Source organism: Typopeltis vanoorti, chromosome 6, assembly GCF_054136105.1.
Source record: "Typopeltis vanoorti isolate ZY-2024b chromosome 6, IOZ_Tvanoo_1.0, whole genome shotgun sequence".
In the NCBI taxonomy this organism is placed as follows: domain Eukaryota; kingdom Metazoa; phylum Arthropoda; class Arachnida; order Uropygi; family Thelyphonidae; genus Typopeltis; species Typopeltis vanoorti.
The window spans coordinates 23372660-23393142 of NC_143554.1; the positions used below are offsets into that span (position 1 = coordinate 23372660).

Consider the following 20483-nt stretch of genomic DNA (forward strand, 5'->3'; position numbering starts at 1 on the left):
GTAGCAAGTCTGTGAACTCTTGAACAGAACACATATTTAATGGTTGCGGTATTGTAAGATATCCATATTTAACGAGCAAAGCATAATAAGAGTCCATCACTTACAACACTACTATAAAAAACTGGCTGAAAAGTCCTGCTCAAAGCTCTATGCATATAACTATGCAATGCTAAAAAAAAACTTCATTGGAACAAACTTTCCCTACAAGTTTGCTGTACTGAGAGTCAACTGTATTTGGCTCTGTAAATCTTACAAGTCTAGTCCTGCACAAATGATGTTGGTATTAAATATGGAATTCTTTGAAATGATCACCTAATTAATAAAAGCAGCTTTAAATCGGAACATCTGTTCAAGGAGAGTCCAGAGGCTTTATTACCATCCTTTTTTAAATTGGAATGATTGTCTATCTATCTATCTTGAAATTATGAGTGATTCTTATCCTCAACAAATATCAAAAATGAATAATCTATTGTTTGATATTACCCTTTTAGATTACAGTATTTGTCTTTATTGGTTAATCTTTTAAATTGGTTGTATTCTATCTCATTTGAACTGCTTATTTATTCCAGACTGATAATGCACTGTTATTTTCAGAATGAAATATCTGTTCGCTAATTTTCAAGAAGTCTATACTGTCTGTGTATGTTTTCACTATACTGTCTGTACTGTCTATACTGTCTGTATATGTTCTCACCCCTCCAAAGTTGATGTGACAACTTTGGAGGGGGTGAGATTAGTAAACTAAGACAATATCAACTGTCTGGAATGTTTACCTTTATTATTATTATTATTACTATTAGCATTTGACCTCCATGGAGTCAGAGCCTCATTGTGGGAGATGCACACTATTGCACACACACACACACACATAGTGCTCATCTAACCATGCTTTAAACCGATTCTGTGTGTATACACCCACAACACACTCAGACAATGCATTCCACTTGCCAACCTCTCTCTCCATGCAAAGAGCCTACTCCTCACTCCTCTGCTCACATTCTCCCTATACAGTTTCCAGCAATGGCCTATTGTTCTAGTGCTCTCCTATTCTATGAAAAATCTCTTCCATGTTGACCTGATAACAACCCCTGACTAGCTTATATGTCTCAGTTATATCCCCCCCCTTCCTCCTATTCACAAATCTCTGCAACTTACATTCTCTCAAGCTGTCCTCGTACTCCACATTCTAAAGACCGCTGATCACCTTTGTGAATCTTCTCTAGACCCTTACCAACATATTCTCGTCAGCATGAAAACCAGGCAACCAAATCTGTACATAATAATCCATATGAGGCCTGATTAAGGCCTTATACAATGGCATCATTACCTTTTTATTTCTTCATGTCAGGGTCCTCCGCATCATTGTCACATCACATCATTATCTGACGTGCCCTCTTTACTACTTGTGCAATGTGGCCTCTGAATTTCAGGTCCTTATCCACCATCACTCCTAGATCTCTCATCTCCTCTACTTCCATTAAAGTTTCCCCACCAAGTGTATACTTTTCATCCCATCATTGCTTACCAAAATCTCAAAACCTTACACTTTGCAACACTGAACTGATAGTTCCCCTTACCTGCCCATTCTTGCAATCTATTCAAGTCCTCTTGTAAATCCATAATATCCGCTTGACTCTGCATTGCTCTCCCCAGTTTTGCATCATCTGCAAGCAGCTGCATATCAATATCACTAGCTAAACATCCCAATATCATTAACATACAAAACGAACAACAATAGCCCCTAAACTGACAACTTTCTGATACCTATCTGACAACCAGTCACTGATTTAACCGGCTAATGTGTGGCATGTTGGTTATGAGGAGAATTGAAGAAATGTAAATTGCAGTTATTGTCAGGTGAGAAAGAGTTGATATGACATTTTTTTAGATTTTTATATTGGCAGGGGCATTTTATATTTAGAGTGGAAGTGGGACAAATTACATTCCTGAAATATGAAGGAGTGTAAGGTACAATATAATAGATATATTTCTGGCTGAATGAGAGTTTCCCTCCCATAATTAGTCCTTTCACACTTTGAAGGTTTGTTATGATGATGATAATAATTCTTCCTATAATGCTCTCTCCTAGTAAATCCTCACCTCCCTCCCTTTCTGTCTGTTAACTAAACTTTGTAACCCACAACCCTTCATTCTGTAGGGAATATTGGGAGAGGAGTAGGGATTATCCCTGGATTGCATGATCTTATTCTTTGTCACATTGAACTGTCAGTCATTGTCAGAGAGTAAATTATTTGTAATTTCAGTCTCATGTATATTGGTTTGCTCAAAATAAATTCTGATATTGTAAAGATAAAAAACAGTTGACCCCTGCTATAGCAAATTCGTGAAGACCAAAATAGTAGTTTAATTTAGCGGATTGTTTGCTGTAGTAAATTTCCTTTAATAATGGCATTGTTAAAGGAAATTCATAATTTGTATGAGTCTTTGATCAGAACTTTTCAGTGGTTTGTTATGATGGTGTTTGCTATTGTGAGAGTCAACTGAACAATATATATTTTTTGATATGGCTTTTAGATCATATCTGTAAAATATTGTTTTATTTTTTTCAGTTTACTTATGCAACAAAATTGGATATATTTCTAATGTTTGCTGGATCTGTTTTTGCCATCATACATGGAGCTGGTTGGCCAATCTTAGCAGTTGTTTTTGGTGATATGACAAATACATTCATCTCTCAAGCAAGTACTGGAAAAGCTGTATCTGAAAGTATTGCTGCAAATACTACTCTTTATAATGTTACTTTTTCATCTGAAATTTTAAATATTTCTTCAACACTAACTATCCCATTTGTCTCTAACACCTCTGCTACATCTGCAGTAAGCACAGTTTTTGCACCAGAAAATTCTATTTCCTCTGTATCATCAGAAATTCTCCCATCTCCATCAGGAATATTAGGTATTTCTTTACTATCTGAAATTTCAAACATTACTCTTCCTTCTGTCATGCAGAGTTCTTTACCACCAGCAGGATCTCCCAGTTTTTCTTCATTAGGAGTCACGGAACCAGTACTGGAAATGCAAAAAACTTCAACCCAAATACCATATACTTCATTGTCCTCACTGAAAATACCTACTACTTCAAGTCAATCACAGGAAGTTGCAAGTGCTGCTTCTGTTTCTTCATTTCAACAGTATTCTCTCTCTCCAAATTATTCACTTCCGACAGATGATCAGAATATTGAAACATCAGTGAAAGATCTCACTGTTGTGTCAGAATTACCAGGTTAGAGATTTTTTTTTATTCTGAAAAGTATTATTTTTCTTTGTTTTCTTGTCATTGATTGTTTTCATGAAGATTAATTTTATTAAATGTTATAAGGTCTGTTAATTGACTGCAAGGATAGATTAGGGAATGATGAGTTAAAGAATTCACTAAATCAGTGCAAAAGATATGGAAGAATGTCTAGAATTATGTTAGACACATTATTTGATGAAGAGTGAATACAAGACACTAAATGTAAGTCATCTTAATGTAAATGTAAGACTGTCAGGAAAATTACCATTATTCAGGAAAAGGTGGAAGAAATAACATATAATAAAAATTGCGACTTCAAATAAAAAAATGAACAACTAAACCAAACCAATATAAAGATATGTATAGTAACAGAAACAAAGAAAAAACAGAATGATGCCAAAGAAATAAATCACTATTTACAAATCTGTAGTGGAGTGAAAAAAGAAGAAAGAGCAAAAGCAGGTATAATGATACGCAAATCTATGAAGAACAGTATTGTATATTATAACTACTGGACTGAAAGACTAATAGAAATTAGACTCGTTAAGAGGTCACATAACAATAATCGGGGCATATGCACCAGAAAAGGAGAAAGAAGAAGACAATAAAAACTTTTACAAAAAAACTGCAAACGTATTACTTTGAAAAAGGTTTAAAATGGCTTTTGAAAGTCATTGATAAAACAAATAAAACAGACTGTTTACTTCTAGCAAGGGATTTAAATGCCAGAAAAGGAAACAGGAAATACAAAATAAACATAGGGAGATTTAGTGATGGCACGTAATTAAAATGGACACAAACTGCGAGATTTTGTCATTTATAATAAAATGAGAATAATGAATTTGGTATTTAAACTTAAAGAAATATATAAAATATACATGGTCAGCCAGAGGATGTAAGTCAGTTATTGACTTCATTATCGCATATTTTAAATTAGCTGAGTTAATCCTAGATGTAAGAATATATCAAGGTTTTGAATCAATTCTGATCATTATATAGTATTAGCAAAAATCCAGTTTAAACCAAAATGGCTAAAATTAAATGAAGTGGAAATTAACTATTTTGAGAATTATAAAATTTCTTCATTACATGATTCCCATACTAGGCAACAATATCAGAAATGCACTGATTTAAAAACAGAAATCATACATGAATCAAATGACATAGAAGAGGAATGGGAAAATCCGAAACAAATCCTGACAAAAGCAGCAACAGAAAGCTTAGTAATAAAGAGTAAATGGAATAGAAAAGAGGACTATGAAACTGGGACAAAGAAATAGAAAATATAATAAAAAAAAGAGAGAGCGAGTTAAGAAATTATTATTATTATTATTATTATTATTATTATTATTATTATTATTATTATTATTATTCAGGCCTCCATGGAGTCAAAAGACTCATCGTGGGAGGTCCTTCCTAAGAACATAAAGTCTGTCAAGACTCATCGAGGGGAGGTTCCCCCTAAGAAACACAAAGTCTATCATACCACTCCTTAAACTCATTGACTGTTCTCGCCCTCACCACTCTATCAGACAATGCATTCCATGGCTCAACCACCCTCCATGCAAAGAAACCACGCCTCACCCTCTTGCTCACAGTTTCCTTTCGTAACTTCCAGGGATGACTCATTTCCAAGCCACTAGAAGTAAAATAGAGTACACAATGCAATTGCAAAATGAAAATTAAGGAAAAAAATGTAGAGGGAGATGGAACAATTTCATAACTGAAATAGAAAAGGATATATCTAAGCCACAATGAAAAACCTATAAAATAATAAAATACATGAACAAAGAAAGGTAAAAATACAAATAATACATTTAGAAAAATGGGTAACTTATTTTCAAAATCGCTGGACTGATAGCAGAAAATATTATGATGTCAGCATTAAAAAATACAATAAATAAGATGAAAAATAGGAAAACACCAGGAGAAGACAATATAAACATGGAACTGTAAAAAATGCAAGTCTAAAATTTAATGAAAGACTTCTGAAATTCTTTAACATGATCTAGATTTCTGGAAAAACTCCAAATTTTTGGAAAAAGATGCTGATTTTCCCAGTTTATAAAAAAAAAGGAAATAAAGATGACTGCAATAACTATAGGAAAATCAGTCTGCTAAATGCAGGGTACGAAATATTTGCAGGAATAGGGATACACTAACCACCTGGCCTGGTTGGCTGAGTGGTTATCTTATCTGCTCTCCAGCCAAAAGGCTGCGGGTTCAAATCCCACCATGGGCATGGATGTTTGTGATTGTCTGTGAAAATACTGGTGGTGGCTGTCGGAAGTAGATGGCGTTGGTGTAGATGATGGAAGTAGTTGTGGTTGGTGGAGACTAGGTGCCCTCCCTCGATGAGTCTTTGGACTCCCTGGAGGTGTTATGCAATAATAATAATAAATAAGAAACTAAACAGTATCATTGTCAAGGACAAACTACTAGAAGAACAGAATGGATTCAAAAAAGGCTAATCTTGTATAGACTCAGTTTTCAATTAAAAAATATTAATTGAAAAGCAAGAGAATTTCCAAAAGAAACACACGTAGCCTTCGTTGATTATGAAAAAGCATTGATAAAATTAATAAACAAGTTATTTTAAATGTTAACCGATGTAAATATATCAAACTAGCTCTTAGAGTCTATTCAAGAAACATACACTGGAGATAAAATAAAATAACAGTCAAATTAAAATAAATATCACAGTGGAGAGACATATCAGGAGGAGTACAGTAAGGTTGTACCCTATCACCTCTGCTTTTTGATATATATATATATATATACAGGGTGTTTGGGATAAATTTGACAGTTTCGTAAGGAAAAAGAAAATCTTCTTTGTATCTATTAAATTTAATGAATTGACAAAAAAACATTACAGGCAGAGTTAATTACAATACTATCAACAAGATTTACTCAAAATAACCACCATTAGCATCGATCACAGCTTCAATTCTGCTTCGGAACCTCGAACAAGCTGATGCTACAGTCTCCCTGGGAAGGGCCGCAAAAACTGTTTTAATTTTATCCATTAACTGGGCTTTTGTATTACTGGAAGTGCGATTGGTGTCTTTTTCAACTGCGCCCCATACAAAATAATCCATGGGGTTAAGGTCTGGGGAGTTTGGAGGCCAAACATTTGGACTGGTGAAGTCGTAGAAATTTTCAGACAACCATTTTTGACTTTTCCCAGAGGTGTGGCAAGGGGCCGAATCCTGCTGCCATACATACGGCCTACCATTGCCTACCCTTGTTATCCAGGGCTTGACTACAGTTAGCAACTCCACGAACAAAGCCCGAATTCCAATGCCAGGGTTCTTCAACACCTGTTCCTGCAGATTTGCGAGAAATTCTGCTGTACGAACGCAATCAGATCGTCTGCTAGGGATCTTTCTTCTTGCTACATCCTCGTAGTCACCATTGCAAGTCTGGGCTTTTGTATTACTGGAAGTGCGATTGGTGTCTTTTTCAACTGCGCCCCATACAAAATAATCCATGGGGTTAAGGTCTGGGGAGTTTGGAGGCCAAACATTTGGACTGGTGAAGTCGTAGAAATTTTCAGACAACCATTTTTGACTTTTCCCAGAGGTGTGGCAAGGGGCCGAATCCTGCTGCCATACATACGGCCTACCATTGCCTACCCTTGTTATCCAGGGCTTGACTACAGTTAGCAACTCCACGAACAAAGCCCGAATTCCAATGCCAGGGTTCTTCAACACCTGTTCCTGCAGATTTGCGAGAAATTCTGCTGTACGAACGCAATCAGATCGTCTGCTAGGGATCTTTCTTCTTGCTACATCCTCGTAGTCACCATTGCAAGTCTCTAGTTCATGCCTGATTGTTTTTACTGTATTCAGGGAGCATTGGGCAGCAGTCGTAATATCCTTATTTTGATGGCGGGCACGAATCATCATGATACAAGTTATTCTCTTCCATGATTCAGGTGGGTTCCAGCTATCCATCCTTTCTGACATCTTGTATGTGAATGAAGAAGGGTCCAAACTTTTAAATGAAGAGAAGTGTGTGTTAATACATGTAACTTACGGAAAAATATAATTAATTATAAATATGTCAAATTTATCCCGAACACCCTGTATATATATATAAAATTATAATAATCTGGAAACATCATAATTCACTTGGCATACAAATAAAGATAGATACATTATTATTTGCATATTATCAAATTACATTTATCATCAGAATGTGATCATATCTCTTCAGATCATCTTCTGCAGAGATCAGTGAAATCGTTAGATGAAATTTCACAACAATATAATATGAGAATATCAAACATAAAGACAAAAATAATGATAACAATAAGAAGTAAACTAGTAATAATAAAATATTAGAATAAGTAAATACTTTCAAATTCCTAGGATGTGACTTATCATATGAAGACGAAAAAAAATATAGACATTAAAATATTAAATTCTGTTGAAGTAAACAGCATAATAAATAATATATGCTATCTGATCAAAAATATCTGGACCTACTCAAAGCTTTAATCAGACTTTCCTTATGACACACTTTCCAGTAGTGGATATTAATATGGGGTGGGTCCACCCTTTGCTTCTATGACAGCTCTAACTCTATAGGGGAGACTTTCTACCAGGTGTTGGAATGTCTCTGGAGGAATAGCAGCCCATTTTTCCTGAAGAGTTGTAGCCTGAACAGTTCGTGATGTGGGTCATTGGGGTCTGGAGCAAAGTCTGCATTCTAATTCATCCCAAAGGTGTTCTATGGGATTCAGGTCAGGGCTCTGGGCCAGCCAGTCCAATTTGCTATTGTCCTTATGCAATAGGAATGCTATTGTCCACAAACAACTCCCTCACAGACCTTGCTTTATGGCAGGTAGCAGTGTCATGCTGATACAGACAATAGTCATCACTGAATTGATCTTCTACCATAGACAGTATGCAATCGGTCAAAATGTCCTTGTACCTTCCACATTTAGATTTCTGTGTAGTGTTGCAAGAGGGTCAAGTCCATTCCAAGAACCCCCCCCCCCCACTGTAACGCCACCTCCTCCAAATTTCACTGTTGGCACTACACATGCTTGCAGGAATCATTCTCCATGCATTCACTACACCTAGACCATCCCATCGAACTGCCACATGGTAAAGCGTGATTCATCACCTCAAATCACATGTTTCCAGTTGTCCACTCTCCAGTAGCATTACCTGAGCAGCTGCCCATAAACCAAACATTTCTCCTGTAAACACTAAACACCACCTGCAGAGACATTTCAACTCTCCTCAAGTTGTAAAAGTCAACAGTTGGTGACATTATTGTGAAGTGGAAATGTGGAGGCACCCTATTCCTCTTAACTCTTGATGCACAGTCATGGTGCTGGCTGGACAGTTAGTAGTACTGCGGAATTCTGGGTGATTGTTTCACTCGATGTCTGGCAATTTCCACGAACCACCTTGTTCAACGATCGACAGTCTCTGTCTGTCATTAAACGTGGCCTACCGGACTGGTTTTGTTGTGTCTCCACATTTCCACTTCACAATCATGTCACCAACTGTTGACTTTTGCAACTTGAGGAGAGTTGAAATGACTCTGACAGATTTCTTACTGATGTGGCAACCAATAACTAGTCCACATTCAAAGTCACTGAGCTCCCTTCACCTACCCAGTAGTGACATCTAGACGTCAATTTACGAATTATAGAGGGAGTGTCCAGATACTTTTGATCAGATAATGTATTTAAGCCATCCTTGGTACAAAAACACACCAGAATCAGGCTATATAACGTTTTGTCTAAACTAACTTTATTATATGTAAGTGAAACATGGACCATAAAAAAGAAGAATGAAAAACAGAATCAAATAGCAGAAATGAAATTTCTCAGAAAAAAAACAACTGGATATACCAAGTGGGACCATAAAAAAAATGAAGTTTTACAATCTCTGCATATAAAACCAGTTAACCATTGTATAAGTAAATATAATCAAAAAAAGTTAGAACATCTAAATCGAATGGACAATATCAGGCTGTCAAAAATACTATATGGATATAAATTAAATGGAAAAAAGAACAGCTGGGAAACCAAGAAAGCAATGACATGAGACCAAATAAGCCAACTATCTTAAAATTCATGATAGGAAGAAGAAAAATAAAATATTTATATTGATCTATATTAAATAAAATAGAGCCTGTGTAGCCCAGTGGTAGTGCCACTTGCACTCCACAGTTCTTGAGAGGAACATTTTCTAAGCCTTTTTTTAACCAGTTCCTGAGTTAGTCAATCTCTGACATGGGCAAACTTTTTTTTCTCCCAGAAGCTCGGTTTTCATCTCATAAACTCAATTTTCTTTTAAGGTTAGGGACCGCAAGATGGCAGCACTTGTTAGTCGTTTCTTCACTGCATGCTGAATTAAATTAGTGATGGCCTTGGACCAGCTATCTTTGATTGGCTACCAGTAAAGATTGAACTGCCCACTCAATACTCAAAAGTTAGATAGGTCTAAAACAGCCTTGCATACTCCCTAGACAGGAATAAAAGATCATAGCTAATTTTTTTTTTAATAAAATCTTAATATTATTGTATTAAATAAAAACTGTTAATTATATTAAAATGTGACTAATATTTTAAGAGTAATAAAAAAAGTGCAATAAAAAAATCTGACCCTGGATATGATAGGTGGTGTTGAATTTTTTTTCTTGCCCATTGTGAAAACCTTCCTGTTTATTTCAGGCTGGAGGTGCTTGAAGAATTGCTTCCAGCCTGTAACAAACAGGCAAGGGAACAGGATTATTTAACTCATCGCACCTCTAACACTAAATGTATAATATGTAACCCTTCGCATGTGAGTTAAAAAATGCCTACACTCTTTTAATATCATTTGGCAAGGTTGTCCAGGGTACACCAGGTCTGCCAGGTGAGGTAAAACAGCCAGGAAAAAAAAAAAAAAAAAAAAAAACAGAATCAGTGAAACAGATTAAAGTGCTAAAGGACGTATTGTTTATAAGACCTCATTTTATTTTGTTAATATCAAAACATTTTTGTATTTTAAGAATTTAAATTATTTTGATTAGTTTTACTCATAGCTGTTTTTCCTTAATCAGGATCTACATTAACATCAGTTTTTTCCTCATTATTAATCACTACTATGCCAACTGTGTTTCCTGAACCATTACAACAACAGTCATCATATGATGAAATTTCTCCAGATGTGTTTGAAGAATATATGAATTCATTTGCCTTATATTATGTCTACATTGGTATTGCTGTATTTGTTGCTGCATTTCTGCAAGTGAGTCCAGAACAATATTTGTTTATTATAATAAAACTTAATCCTGATATTTTTTATGCTGTAATGAGGATACATTAAATAAATCAATATTGATGTTGCTGCTGATTAATGCTCAACATAACTCATGTAATTTTTTTCTTTCTGTTAAACAAATCTTATTTAAATGATGATAAATAATGCCTTAGTGTTCTCAAAGTATAAGTAATTTCTTAAATAAGAAATACAAGCTTTATCTAAAAATTCTTGTTCTCTCTCTCTCTCTCTCTCTCTCAATCCTGCTTGATATCTAATCTAGTTAAATCTTCTGTTTCTTTTTTGTTTTTTTTAATTATTCTTTTTTGTCAACCTATTATTACATTAGTATTAGTGTTCTATAGGCTATAGTTAAAGGCTATAGGCTGACTATATAATCTTTAAAGAGATAAAGACTATATAGTCAGAGAATTCTCATTCACAAGGTAATGCTTCAGGCCTCTAGTAATCTGAGTAGTGGTGATTTTATATTTTATGAAATTATCAACGGGTTTTACCCCCCTGCTGGACAAATACCTCTCCCAAAATTCTTTGCATTTTTTTTTACAGATTGGTTTACAGACATTATTTAACTTTCTTACTTACTTTCTTCATGCAGTTGTTGCCTGCTACTCTTATTATCTCATCTTACCAGCTCTTTCTCGATCTTTCTCTGAATGTTTTGCTTTCTCTATAGTGAATATTGATCATCTGCCATTTTCATCTTAGCTACTGTTTGGGTTGCTGTATAATAAAAAAAATTTTGGGGTCTCAGTGATATTTACAATTGTTCTTAGCAGTACTCTTTTTGTCACAAACCAAGTTTGGGTTTTGTATGTTAATGGAGATAATATAACAGAATCTGTGTGTTTCCTTTTAACAGGGAAGGTAAATCATTCTCCTTCATCCATACCCAATCATTATTATTATTATTACATAACACCTCCAGGGAGTCCAACGACTCATCAAGGGAGGGCACCTGCTCTACAACTCTCCATCCCCACCACTCCATTAATCACAACTACCTTCATCATTTACAACAGCACCATCTACCGATGACCACCACCACCACTATTTTCACAGACAATCACAAATATCCATGTCCACGGCAGGATTCTACCCACAGCGTTTTGACTGGAGAGCAGATACACTAACCACTCAGCCAACCAGGCTGGCATTATTTATTATTATTATTATTATTACCCCAAGACCTCATGGAGTCAAAGACTCATCTGGGAGGTCCTTTTATCACACATACAGCTCATCATACCGTGTCTTAAACACGCTCAAACTCCTTACAGACATCACACTCTCAGGCAAGGCATTCCAATCATTCACAACTCTGCGAAAAAAACCTTCCTCTCACTCCCCTACTCACACCCTCTTTATACAGTTTCCAGGGATGACCTTTGGTTCTCCCCCTGTCTCCCACTATTTTATGTAGAACTTCTCCAGCATTAATCCTATAATAACCCCTTACCAACTTGTAGGTCAATATCAATATCCTCCCCCCTCTTCCTCCTGTCCACCAGACTCTGCAAGTTGCATCTTCTCAATCTTTCCTCGTTACTCGACATTCCAGAGGTCAGAAACTACCTTAGTCAGTGCGCCTTTGGACCCTTTCCAACATCTCTTCATCCTTCTGAAAACCAGGTGACCAAATCTGGGCACAATAGTCCATGTGTGGCCTAATCAAAGCCTTATACAATGGAACAAGAATCTCCCTACTTCTACACGTCAGTGTCCTCCGCATCATTCCCAGAAGCCTTTATATTGTCTTCACAATTTTGGCTATGTGTCCCCTAAATTTCAGATCTTTATCCATTATCACCCCCAGATCTTATTTCGTCCCCCTCCAACAATATATCCTCACCAAGCATAAATTCTGCATCCCATCTTTGTTTTTCCAAATTTTAAAACCTTACATTTTGCAACGTTGAACTCACATCCCCCATTTCCGTGCCCAAATCACTCGATTTGTTCAAGTCTTCTTGTAAGGCCACAACATCTTCACTACTCTTCATGGTTCATCCCAACTTTGCATCATCTGCAAACAACTGAATATCTCCAATCCAAACCTTCACCAATATCATTAATATACAAGTTAAACAGTAATGGCCCTAAAATAGACCCCTGAGGCACTCCACTAGTGACTTTCCTTTTTCCTGGATATCGCTCCCCTCATACACAACTTGTTGATACTTATCAGATAGCCAGTCTCCAATCCAATGCACCAATCTAACATCCAACCCCATCTGCTCTAGTTTGACCTGTCAACTTATCATGAGGTACTCTATCAAAAGCATTTGCAAAATCCAAGTATATTACTGTGTATCCTTCTCCTCTGTCAAGGAAGCAATTACTTTATTGTAATAAGTAAGTAGATTACTAAAACATGACCTCCCTTTATCAAATCCATGCTGTCTATCAAAGATAATACCATTGTTGTCAACCCAACAAGCTTCTCCAACAACTTAACCACAACGCCTGACACACAGATAGGCCTATAGTTTGATGCTTGAGTTTGATCACCTCCTTTATGAGGGGGGCACAATCTTGCCCTCCTTCCACTTCTTAGGAACTTGACCTATGTCAAGGCCGGTGTCAAATCCCTTGCACATTCCTTGAGCATACGTGGTGATATATTATCATGTCCCACAGCCTTATTAACATCTAGTTTACTCAACTCCCCATATACCTCTTGCTCACTTACAGTCCAGTCTCCCCTTCCCATCATCTACTGCTCTCAATTTCTCCATAAGCACACATTTACAAGATTGAAAGACCTTTATTAACTGCTCATTAAGTATCTCTACCACACATTCTGAAACAGCTGTCTTTATACCATTTTCTCCAATCAATGTCATCATTCCATAATCATTCTTTCTTTTTCTGGCTACATATCGAAAGAACTCCTTAGGATTCTTTTTGGGCTTCATTAGCCAACTGCTGTTCATGCCTCTCTTTAGCTACCCTCACCAACCAAGTCACCCTCCATGCCTGGTCTTTGCAGACTTTATGGAATTGGTTATTTCCAATTCTCTTATGATGCATCCACAATGCCCTTTTTCTTTGTATCGCATGCTTAATCTCCTTATTCATCCATCTCACACCTACCTTATTTAACGTTCTCACCCTTGGAATACATTTAGACATTGCGTCTACTAGATAGTTTTGAAAATCCCCCAAGCTGCATTGATCTCTTTACCAGCTAACTCCTCATTCCATGCTACACCCGCAAGCTCTCTTCTGAGCTCTTCATATCACCCCTTTATAGTTTTCACATATATCTTTTTCTCACAGAGGTCCTCACACTGCTGTCAACCACCCAGGTAATCACCTCATGGTCACTCTCCACTAATTGGTGGATGATTTGATACCTTATTTATAATTACATCCTCTGATGAGATGACCAAATCCAAGACCCTCAATCCTAGTGTGCCCTCTGTTACATACTGTCTGAGGTAGTTATCCCTCAAAAACTCAAGAAACTCATTTTTCTTACTTCCAGTTGCTATCTCATCATTCCAGTCTATATTGCGATAATTAAATTGGCCCATTATGATCACCCTTTTCTAATTTGATTATGCATTTCATTATCACCACCATCCACATTACCTGGTCTGTAACAACATCCAACCAAGTATTTGATTCCATTCACCTCTATTTCACACCATACTGCCTCAAAACCACTGGCACTATTTCCCTCTTGCATGTCTACTTTGTATGGACATAACTCTTTCTCTATCATCAATAGCACTACTCCCCCTCCCTTTTTACCCCTTCTATCCTCATGAAACACATCATACCCTTCCATCTCTATTCCTGTCAGGATGTCGTCCTCTTCCAACCATGTCTCACTTATTCCAACAATATTTGGGTGAACAGAATGCATTTAGTTCAACCATTTCATCTGCCTTGTTTCTTATACTTTTAGCATTTGTATGCAAACGCAATACCACTCACTCGATGTGATCTCTCCATGCTCGACTGGGGACATTTCCATTTCTGCCCATTCATTCTTGAACCCTCCCCAATTCCAACTGTTTTCTCTCAATCCCAGGTCGTCCCGTTCCTGTCTACACATGCTCTCACCTCCTCATGGAGCATCCACGCTTCTCACGCTGTGTACCCCCCCTGTCCACCCTGAGCCTCCCTGTTTCCCTGCTCCTCTTGCACATCCTTTCTCTCATTTTCTATACTCATACCACTCACTTCCCCATTCATAACCACTTCTTCAGTCTTTCCTTTCTTACTCTCCTGCTCTTCCACATTATTTCCCGCTTGATCTGATCCATTCTCTCTATTCACTTCTCTACCTTCCAGCAGCAGTCTCTCCAAGCAACTCGCACCATAATCACTCAAATGCAGTCCATCTCTCCCATACAGTTCACTTCGTTCTTCAAACTCATTCCACACATTAACAAACTGTACTCCCATCTCCTCACACATTTCAGCCAGCATATCATTCATAATCCTTGCTCTTCGCTTCATCTCACCACAGTCATACCTAAGCAACATGCTCACTACCCTTCTCGTCACACTATTCTCTTTTATCCTACTAAGTGGCCTCCTGATATCCATTCTGACGTGCTCTTTGTCCCCTGTCAAATGAATCATTCCTATTAAAACCATCAACTCCTTTGCTCGCTCCCTCCTCATATCCAATGCTTTAATGACTCTACTCATTTTACCACCTGGAAAACATACCTTATGCATCCTATTATCCAGCACACATCTTTAATAATGAAGTCACCATAAAACGCCACTCGCTCATCTTTTGTTAACTCTTTCATGCCATCAAGATTTATTCCATGTTTTGATTCTTCTGGAATAGATTTCTGAATCATATGTAATGTTGAAGGATATTAATTATCCCACCTCAAAAATTCACTTCCAATAAGATGTGAATTTTTAAGCTATTAGTTATGATTTTTTTTTTTATAATTCATTTTGACTCCCATCTGTTTTCTTATATTGTTCAGTTCCTTTATTACAATCAATTCAGTGGGATCTTCTGAGAGAATGGCAATATCCTGCAACCTGGATACCACTTCTTTAACCTTTCTAGAATGTTATAATATTGTTAAACTTATCTGACCAAATCTAGATATAATTACAGAAATCCAAATCTAGCTGTAATTACAGATTACTGATAATGGAAATGAGCCTAGGTGCTCATTTCCATTATCAAAGCCTTATACAAGGAGGAGAATAATCACATTCTTGTCTCTTGTGGTCATTACCCTCTTCACCATATCAGCAGTTCTCTTGGCTGCCTTCTTTATCTTTGGAGTTTGTTCTCAGAACTTTAATGCCCTTTCCATTATCACTTTGCATTCACTTTCCTTCTCACTTTTTCTAGCACAGCATCACAGGAGGGCATGCACTCTTTCATCTCTGAATTCCACTGTGCTAAACCTCACATTTAGCTACATTGAACTGACATTCCTGTGTATCTACCTGCATTATCTAATAAATCAGATCCTTTATGGCCACTACTTTACCCTCATTTCCTCTTAACTCTCCCCAGCTTTTGTATAATGAGAAAATTATGAATATCATTACTATACAGCCTGAATAGGCTGTATAGTAATGATATTCATTTAGGTGCAGACCATGCACTTAAAGTACCTCACTTGTTAGCCTTTTCCTTTCAATTACACAACTGCTATCTGACCTATCTGCCATAGTTTTAATACCTATATACCATGTGGCAATCTGTTAAATGCTTTGCATAATCAAATGACACAGTTTATTCATTTCCGCCTACCAAATTCTTGTTACTTTATCATAAAACATATGATAAAGTAACAAGATATGAGCTATGAAACATGACTTTCCCTTAACAAGTTTATTCTGGTACTCATAAAGGATCATGTTCTCATCTAGATCTGCCTATATATCTGAGTGTTAACTCACTTCTGTGAACTTTAATTACCATCCCAAAAATGCAAATCAATCTATAATTAAGCATTTTATTTTACTTATACTCCATTGGTATTCCTCCACATCAAGGATATTGTTAATTCCTTAGCATGTTCCCTTAAATGGTAAAATTTTACTCCACCTCACAGCTTTATTGACATCTAGATTATCACTGTGCTGAATATCTCAAAATCACTTTCTAATTCCACATCTCCTATTGTTCCAGAAATACTATTTCACCATTGCATGCAGTTGCTAATTATGTTCCCTTTTATACTTCTTCTATTGACATCTTTTCCTCTGAAACTCCTGCTTGGTGGCATTATTTATCCATTTCACTGTTGTTCTATTTATCTTTCTAACTTTAGGAATACAATTTCTGACTACTGTAGAAAGTTAAAATGTTTATAGGAAAAATTCGTTTCTGCTTCACTTTGTAAGAATTTTCACTTTCTCTCACATAATGAAGATTGATATCTTTCACACTTTTTTTCTTTTTATCTTTTGATTGCATTAGTCACTTTTGTAAATGGCAGGCTCATCTTTGTCTGGTTTTTGAATTTCAACAAAATAGCTGATTTTTTCTATTATCTGTGCCTACTATATTGTATGATACTGATGGAGTGCTCAGTTGTGTAAGACCTTGTGAAGAAAGCAGACTTTGGCATGAGATATTAATTCATTTCTTTTACTGATTAGATAGCACATTATATCCTATAGTAATAGTAACAGCCCTGATTGGTGAACATTTATGTGTTTTCACTTATCATTTGGGGTAGGAAGAGAAATAAAAATAGAAGTGGTAATTTTCAGTTAACTCAATGATTGTATCTGATTTATTTTTATTTGTATGAAATAAAATTTTATTATAAAAATTGTTCAATTTTGTAAGTGTGTACAGCTTGTCTGCATTCAGTGCAATATCTGGAATATTAAATTCCATTGAATTGAAATCTTTAACTGCAGTCAGTTTCTTCCCCCCCCCCCCAAGAAGTTAGTGTTTCAATGGGCAGACCCCTCCCCTCACTCTCTCTCTCCCTAATGTAATAGTACATTTAGATGTGTGCTTGGGATGGGGGATTGGTACTATCAAGATGGACAATGTGTGTGTGTGTGAGAGAGAGAGAGAGAGTAGATAGATAGTTTTTATTTGAATTATCTGAAATAAAGATTACATTTGAAATATGTTAAACGAATTTTGTGATTAGTAGAGCTTTTGTGTATGAATCATATCTTCTGTCATAAATTACAACTTAAGGTAGAGGACAAATTTCTTGTTTAAAATTTAACAAGTATAAAATTATAAAAATAATTTATGACATAAAGATAGCCTAGAAACAGTTAATGTAAAACTGGTGCAATTTTATATCAACTCTTTTACAAAATTTGTGTAAAAAGGAATGTAACATTTTGCGGCATAGATTTTTCCTTTTCTAATTTAATTGTGTTCAGTCCTTTGTCATATAAAAAAATTAATTCTTTCTTATCAAAATAAGATTATTTTTAACATCTATTTATTAATTATGAATTTAACAAGAATTAGAAAAGCTTTTTGCAGAGTATTTTATTTTATTATTAAAAATTATTCAGTTTCACAGAAAAGTCTAACCAAAACATGTATCTGCTTTTAACATATCTTTTATCAATAGTTTTACAATGAAAAAAAAAAAAAAAAAAGTCTGGAACACATCTCAACTCAACATCAGCAGAGCTCAAGATTGGTACTATCAGCTACTATAAATGCACACGTATGCCACAATAATTTATAGTTATGAATACTCCACAGGTTTCTCTATATAAGAAATGGTACTGTCAATGTAAGAAGCATCAATGAAATAGAAATGGAACTAGCAGAAGAATTGGTTAAGTATTAGATCCACATAGTAGTTGTGGATCTCAAACAAAGAAGACAAAAATGGGTGAGATCTTTCTAAGCAACAAATACAAAATATTATATTCAGGCAATAACAATCAGGGAAAGGAGGGAGCAGCTATGGTATTCAGCATTAAATATGAGGATAATCTTGAATGGCAGACAATATGAAGTAGAGTGATGTGGGCAAATATCAGAATGGGGGAAATGGACAATGAGACTTATTTGTACTTATGGTCCCACAGAAGATTCTACCAATGAAGAAATGGAGAAATTTTTTGACTTTTGACCCTTAAGAGAAACAACTGGCACAACGAAAAAGGAAAAGTTGGTCCTTGTTGGAGATTTAAATGGCAGAGTGGGATATGATTACCAGACATATAGGAATATGTTGGGAAAATTTGAAGAAAAGCACAAAGCTAAAGAACTATCTAGTAGAAGCAATGTATAAATGTATTCCAAAGCTCAGAAGGTTAAATAAGGTAGGTGTAAAGTGGAAATAACCAATTCCATGAGGTCTGTAAAGACCAGGCAAGGAGGGGTGACTTAGTTGGTGACGGTAGCTGAAGAGAGGTATGAACAGCAGTTAGCTAATGAACCCAAAAACAATCCTAAGGAGTTCTTTCGATACGTAGCCAGCAAAAAAAAAAAAAAAAGAAAGATTATGGAAGGATGACACTGATTGAAGAAAATGTAGTGGAAGATGTAGTGGACATACTTAATGAGCAGTTTATAAAGGTCTTTCAATCTTATGAATGTGACTTCATAGAGAGATTGACAGCAGTTGATGATGGGGAGGAGAGACTGACTCCAAGTGAGCAAGAGGTGTATGGGGAGTTGAGCATGATGACGAACTAGACGATAATAAGGCTGTTGGACTTGATAATATATCACCATGTGTTCTCAAGGAATGTGCCAGGGAGTTGACACCTGCCTTGACATATTTTTTTAATATGAGTCTTGCATTGGGTCAAGATCCTAAGGAGTGGAATGAGGGGAAGATTATGCCGGTTCATAAGGGAGGTAATAGAACTCAAGTATCAAATTATAGGCCTATCTGTGTGTCAGGTGTTGTGGTTAAGTTGTTGGAGAAGCTTGTGAGAACTAGGATCCAGAATTGGGTTGACAACAATGGTATTATCTTTGATGGACAGCATGGATTTGCTAAAAGCAGATCATGTTTTACTAATCTACTTACTTATTACAATAAGGTGACTGCTTACTTGGACAGAGGAGAAGGATACACAGTAATATACTTAGATTTTGCAAAGGCTTTTGATAGATTATCGCATGATAAGTTGATATGCAAACTAGAGCAGATAGGGTTGGATATTAGATTAGTACATTGAATTGGAGACTGGCTATCCGATAGATATCAGAAAGTTGTGTATGGGGGAGCAATATGCAGGAAAAGGAAAGTCACTAGTGGTGTGTGCCTCAGGGATCTGTTTTAGGGCCATTACTGTTTAATTTGTATATTAATGATATTGGCAAAGATTTGGATGGGGTATGGAGTTGTTTGCAGATGATACAAAGTTGGGATGAACAATGAAAAGTAGAGAAGACTTAAAATAAATTGAGTGATTGGGCACGGGAATGGAGATGCGAGTTTAATGTTGCAAAATGTAAGGTTTTAAAATTTGAGAAACAAAGATGGAATGCAGAATTTATGCTTGTTGAGGATATACTGTCTAGAGGTGGAGGAAATAAGAGATCTTGGGATGATAGTGGATAAGTATCGGAAATTTAGGGGACACATTGCCAGAATTATGAAGATAACACAAAGACTTCTGGGAATGAAGTAGAGGACACTGACTTGTGGAAGTAGGGAGATTATTGTTCCATTGTGTAAGGCTTTGATTAGGGCACACATGGACTACTGTGCCTAGATTTGGTCACCTAGTTTTAAGAAGGACGAAAAGATGATGGAAAGGGTTCAGACACAACTGACTAAGGTAGTTTCTGTCCTCTGGAATGTTGAATATGAGGAAAGGTTGAGAAGTTGCAATTTACAGAGTTTTTTGGATTGGATAAGAGGGGAGATATGATAGAGACCTACAAGTTAGTAAGGGATTGTTATAGGATCAATGTTGGACAGGTTCTACAAAAAAACAGTAAGAGATCAGGGCAGAAAAAGAGGTCATCCCTGGAAACTGTAT

The 20483-nt window shown here is 36.2% G+C and overlaps 1 protein-coding gene across 2 annotated transcripts in view; it reads left to right on the plus strand.

Annotated features, from left to right (window-relative positions):
* The window catches only part of LOC150105338 (ATP-dependent translocase ABCB1-like), a 417983-nt gene that overhangs the window by 30336 nt on the left and 367164 nt on the right, over positions 1-20483 (plus strand). For both annotated transcript variants that reach the window (XM_090394721.1, XM_090394720.1), the window contains exons 3-4: positions 2571-3243; positions 10324-10511. In XM_090394721.1, the coding sequence (XP_090250847.1) occupies positions 2571-3243; positions 10324-10511 (861 nt within the window). The remainder of the gene's footprint in view (positions 1-2570; positions 3244-10323; positions 10512-20483) is intronic.